The sequence below is a fragment of the Eucalyptus grandis genome, chromosome 6 (genome assembly GCF_016545825.1).
Source record: "Eucalyptus grandis isolate ANBG69807.140 chromosome 6, ASM1654582v1, whole genome shotgun sequence".
Taxonomy (NCBI): Eukaryota; Viridiplantae; Streptophyta; class Magnoliopsida; order Myrtales; family Myrtaceae; genus Eucalyptus; species Eucalyptus grandis.
This window is the reverse complement of record NC_052617.1, coordinates 46,715,952-46,721,653: the sequence shown is the minus strand read 5'-3', so window position 1 is coordinate 46,721,653 and position 5,702 is coordinate 46,715,952. Positions and strand designations below refer to the sequence as shown.

General features: G+C 37.1%; 1 protein-coding gene across 1 annotated transcript; it reads left to right on the top strand.

Annotated features, from left to right (window-relative positions):
• Positions 1 to 3,117: 3,117 nt before the first annotated feature.
• On the top strand, positions 3,118 to 4,650 carry LOC104453728 (heavy metal-associated isoprenylated plant protein 20). The gene is made up of 3 exons (XM_010068338.3): positions 3,118 to 3,311; positions 3,491 to 3,566; positions 4,101 to 4,650. The coding sequence occupies exons 1-3, from the start codon at positions 3,234 to 3,236 to the stop codon at positions 4,391 to 4,393; spliced, it is 447 nt and encodes a 148-aa protein (XP_010066640.2). The 5' UTR covers positions 3,118 to 3,233; the 3' UTR covers positions 4,394 to 4,650.
• The last annotated feature ends 1,052 nt before the right edge of the window (positions 4,651 to 5,702 follow it).

The window sequence follows — 5,702 nt, the reverse complement described above, 5'->3', positions numbered from 1 at the left end:
ATTTTTAAAATTTTCTTATTTTTTAAAATTTTTAATTTTTAAAATTAAAATTTTTAAAATTTTCTTTTTTAAAAAAAGTTTTAAAATTTTTTAAAATTTAAAATTTTAATTTTTAAATTTTTTTTTTAATTTTTATCTTTGATTTGGAGCTCCGGCCACGTAGGCAAAAAAAATAATAAAATATTGCCACGTAGGATTTCCGGCAGGGTCGCCAGGAAGTGGCAGACTAAGTGTCCACTCGAAAAAAAGTGGCACTTAAGTGTACTGGTTTGAAGTTATAGCGACTAAGTGTCGTCTTGGCGGAGTTATGTGACTTGTAGTGTACTTCTGCCCAAACATGCCTAAGAGATGCACAAATAATTAACCCTTGATCCGCACCGTGCAGTTTGGTTCAGTCCGATTCCCATAGAAAACGATTTGGTCCTTGCTTCTGAAAATTGGGAACCGACATTATGCAGTCCAGATGTCGAATCAAACTAACCCCAAACTCCAAACTAAACACATTTTAGTTATGTTTGTTGTTTGCTTTGCTTTCAAGTGATTAAAATTTAGAGCACTCTGTTATGGATAAATGAGAAATGAATTCTATAATTCATGTTTTATGTTGCATGCTTTTTGGCAAGTAAAGATGTCTATTATTGCTTTAGCTTTCATTTTGCTTGACTAAGGATAGTTGTATAATTCCCTATTGCTATTGATTTTTGTTTGTTTTTTCTCCATGTTTTACTTATTGCCATTTCGCTATTTAGTATTATGGTTCTAAATATCATGTACTACTTTGAAAGGATAAGTTTGAACTTTCAAGGAGTAAAATAAATGAAGAAAAAAAATCAATAAATTTTCTGGACCGACCCTAGAACCGGATCACACTGGCATGAGGCGAGGCCAATAAAAAAATCAATACTCTCTGCGTAACTGGCCCCCCTGGCATTCAATGATTGATCAAATCATTTGTTGCGAGGCCAATTTAATGAACCCCTTTTCAAGTTAGAACATAGTCAAAAACAGGCATTTAATTACGAAATTGACTTCTATGGTCACCATTCCTGAGGTAGCGTCCAACTGATGGGTGCGGTCTCGACAAATTCACACCACACGCGAGAAAAAAAAAATACAATATATATAACATAGATGTTTCTTGTCTTTTGCTTTCCCAGATTTCAAGGTTCTGTCCTGTGGCCTTATGCTCGGAAATATTTTATGCTCTCTTCCCTCCTTTTGACTTATGTGTGGCCATTATTCAAATGAAGGATGTTTGGTCCTAGTATTATTCATGTTGCATCCGGAGTTGTCATCCTCTCTAGTCTTGATCGGGTCACATCAGATCAGATGGATAGTACAACGGAAGAATTCCCATAGTATCAAGCAGTTTTCACTATGGAAATTAATTGAACAATCTCACTTTCACAAATCCTAATAATTGTAACCATTTCTTTAAAAATTGTTCATAGTGATAGGTAATGAATTAACTCATTTATCCTGAAGACATAAATCAAGAGAATCTACATACCCTTATAAAGAAATCGGTAGAATAGTTATAGCGTAAATCATTGTCTTGAAAATCGCTTGCAATTACAGGTATTCTTTATTCATTAACGTCCTTGGGATCGTTACCAATCAATAATATTATTATTAGAAACTTCCGGGGTCCCTTCATAAGTTCAAAAGAAACAAGACAAAATCATAGAAACCAGGGTATTATTATTACTAGGCACACTTAACTTGCTTGACAATATCCGTCCGTGAGTCTATTATAACTATTAATAATATATACATCCATATATAGGCTTTAAACCATACTTTAATCCAATACAGTTCAAACTTTCAAGAGTCTACAGTGGTCCGCAATTTCAAATAATTTGTTAATTTTGAGCACAGAACTAATTTTGTGGGCACCCCTAAAAGAGAGCACCTTGAATAATAATGTGATTCATTAGGCGGTGATTGCATCGGACGACTAAGAGAAAACGTTCCTCTCTGGGGACCATAATTCAAACGCTGCCGTTGAGCTGTTGTGGCTTTTGTCTTTCTCTCCTTCCCACCTGCACCATCGTTCATCAAGATGAACAGCATTGAATAGCTTCTCTCTTAGATGGTGTGGACCGAGATATTTAAACTAGGGGCGAGACGAAAGAGCGCGTCGTCATGATACCGTATGAAATGTCAGTTGTTTAGAACCGGGGGAGGGAGGGGCAGGAGCCGCCACTAGCGTCCTTAGGTCCGCTAATGTCTCGCATCCAATGAAAGGAAAGACTACTTAAATTGGAAACTTAGCTTCTCTCTTTCTCCCTCTCTTTTGCGTGTCTTAAAAGATCTAGGAGTGAAACCGGGTCTAAGTTACTTCAACTCGTCCAGCTCAACTCATGATTACTCAAGATCGACCCTTCTAATTTCAAGCCTAGCTGGAGGTCTAGCTAAACTCTCGTGCGTCTTTGTCGAGTCGAGGCTTGGGCAATCGAGCTCAAACTCTCCAATTCTCAACTCAAGTGACTCGTGAGCCTAATTGAATTTGTAAAGATTTTTTTTCCACATTAAATAATAAATGCACCTAAATTTCCTCAAATTTACATAATATATCCATATTATACAAGCTTTTTAAAAAAAGAAAAAAATCAAGCGCGAGCATGAGCTCTATGTCCTTCATAAATTTATTGTAATCAGTCGAGTTCGAGCAAAAATTTTAATGGGGTTTGAATATCAAACGTGCAAGTCAAGTCAAGCTCAAGATCGGTACCGTATCACCTCGAATATGAATTAATTACATTCCTTGGGAACAAAGGAAGCAGCTCGAATGACAGCCAGGTGCTAATCAATAATCCCACATACCCCAAGACATCTCATATTATTATAGTGGTAAGTGTAGTTTTCGTTCGGCTCGTGAAGAAACCCCGCGTGTCGGAGCGTGACCGAAGCCCCCACTAGCAGGGCATGATATTTCGAAGAACGGGGAGGTTTCATTTGGAGACAGTTCATCCTACGTTGTCTCAATTATTACCATTTTTCCGGCGCGTTAACTTGCGTCACAGTTCATCATCGCGTAAGCATTCTCTCTCTCTCTCTCTCTCTCTCTCTCTCTCTCTCTATATATATATATACATATGCAGGAGACGGACCAAATCACTTCAGATCTTCCATTGCGTTCTTCCTCGGTCTCTCTCTCTCTCTCTCTCTCTAGCAAAGCTTGTTCTGTACATCAATTCTTTGCTCACGAGAAACGAAACACAGTAAAGAAGATGGGAGTGCTGGATCGTTTCTCCGACATGTTCGACTTCGAGCTCTCAAAGCCGCGGAAGAAACGCAAGCCCATGCAGGTTTCTTTCCTTCTTTTTGCGCCCCTCCCTCCCTCTCCTTCTTCATTTCGATGATCTTCGGTTTCGGTACATCTTGAGAGAACCGTTCGAGGTCTTGAGTGCGGCGTCTCTCTTCCTTGGATTAGTTCAGCGTCTTTCTCTCTAACTGTATGGCCCCCGTCCTGGTTGTGAATTCGCAGACGGTTGATATCAAGGTGAAAATGGACTGCGACGGCTGCGAAAGGAGAGTCCGGAACGCCGTTTCTTCCATGAAAGGTCTCTCTCTCTCTCTCTCTCTCTCTCTCTCTCTCTCTCATGTATATACCAATTACATGTTGCACTTATGATTTGCGTCTCAAACACGACCTCCGTCCACAATGAAAGAATTAGTAATAAATATTGCAACATCATATTGAGATGTGCCGTAACTGATTTATCTTGGACAAAATTTCATATTGTTAGATGTCATAATCACTCAGAAGAAATTATAGTATCAGTTCAATAAATTCGTGATAAACAAAATTTATTATACATGATACAAACTAGGGTCAATTTTTCTTTTTATCCTTTTGTGACTAACCCTACTACCTATATACTCACATAGAGTAAGGTTAACAACTTTTTGAATATACTCAATTGGATCTAGCTGCTCACTAACGAGATTCAAGGTCTTCTTTTCCATCACGTCCAAGTCCGCTTCCATATCTTCATATCACCTCCATTTCTTTCTTACATATCATCCACGCCAGGAAAAAGAAAAACAAACCTAAGCTTTCACTGATCAATTAAGCTGATTTTCCTCTTTTATAGGTGCGAAATCAGTTGAAGTGAACAGAAAGCAAAGCAAGGTGTCCGTGACCGGCTACGTTGAATCGGGCAAAGTACTGAACAAGGTGAGGAGCACGGGGAAGAAGGCCGAGCTGTGGCCGTATGTGCCGTACAACTTGGTGGCGTACCCATACGCGCCTCAGGCCTATGACAAGAAAGCGCCTTCCGGCTACGTCAAGAACGTGCCCCAGGCCCTCCCGAGCCCCAATGCTCCCGGCGAGCACTTCACCACCTTATTCAGCGATGAGAATCCTAATGCATGTTCCATCATGTGAACGATATACGAGACAAAAAAATAGAAGAGGAAAAATTAGGGCAGCTACGTATTTCTTCCGTGTATAGAAGTTTCCTTTGGCTTGTGAGCGAGTTCCTGTTGTAGTTCGAAGTTTTTCGGTTTAGGTTTTAGAAGTTTAATGTAATTTTGTGTCTTTTGGTACCGTTTCATGGTTTCTAGCGTCGAAGGACAGATTTTTTTTGTTTTTTCCTACATCTTGAATAATAAAAAGATATATAGGTCTTTTTCTGAGTAAAAGCAGCGATAGGTCTCGGGGCATAAAACGTGGCTAAGCGCTAGAATGCTTTTTATTCATGATTAAATTATATGAGACAAGGTTTCACGGAATTTCGTATTGATTAATGATTGGAGCATGAAAAGAGTGACGTGACAGACGTTGATGGAGATATTGGAATAGCATTAAAGCATGAATACACTGAGCTATAGCTGGTGGAGTTGTTGAGACTCGAGCTGGCTGTAATTAAGTCAAGCTACGTTTGGTAGTGATCCAAACTGAGCAGGAAAACTAAAAGTTTAGGGATTTGATGAAAAAGAATATGAAGATATATGGATGAGAAGTACAATTTTTTTTTTCAAATAGGATGTGAAAATTCCAATATGGAGATATCTATGAAAACATAAACTCTCTTATCATAAAATTTTAATAGATCAATTAGGGCTCTATTTATTTAATGAAAAATGAATTATCTAATGAATATATTTTTTTAAAAATATCACTTGCATCATGTGAAGTATTAGTCAATGAATTTTTTCATTATTAGCAATAATTACGTGTAAGTATTATCATGATTGATATATTATTCTTTAATTCATTTTTTTAGTGATGTAAAAGATTGGTTTTAAGAAATTATTTTGCAAATCATTTATTTTCTACGAAACAAACAAAATACAAGTTTAGAACATAAATAAATTATTTATAGAGATACTAGAGATATCTCAATATAGATCTAATATATTTACTGAGCTATAGACATGACAGTCCTACTGGTCATGAAGAAATTGACTAGACCTATCTCTCTTGCGATTAGATAGTCATACAATTAATTAGTTACCCCTAATCAACAATAATATTAACATATCTATCTAATACAATTTATTGCATTAAAGTCATCATGATCGATCTCTTCACAAACTATAAAAAACCGTAGTAAAAAATTATTTTATTCAACATGTCCTTTCAAAATCAATTAATTGATAATGCTCATGAGTGCGATTTTCTACTGATCATCAAGGCCAATCTTCCAAAAAGATGATATGTTAAAACAATATAATTTTTATTGGAAAATGGC

Coding starts and splice junctions, on each gene's coding strand:
- LOC104453728 (XM_010068338.3), top strand. CDS start 3,234: ATGGGAGTGCTGGATCGTTTCTCCGACATGTTCGACTTCGAGCTCTCA. Junction 3,312..3,490: donor AGAAACGCAAGCCCATGCAG/GTTTCTTTCCTT, acceptor GTGAATTCGCAG/ACGGTTGATATCAAGGTGAA. Junction 3,567..4,100: donor CGCCGTTTCTTCCATGAAAG/GTCTCTCTCTCT, acceptor CCTCTTTTATAG/GTGCGAAATCAGTTGAAGTG.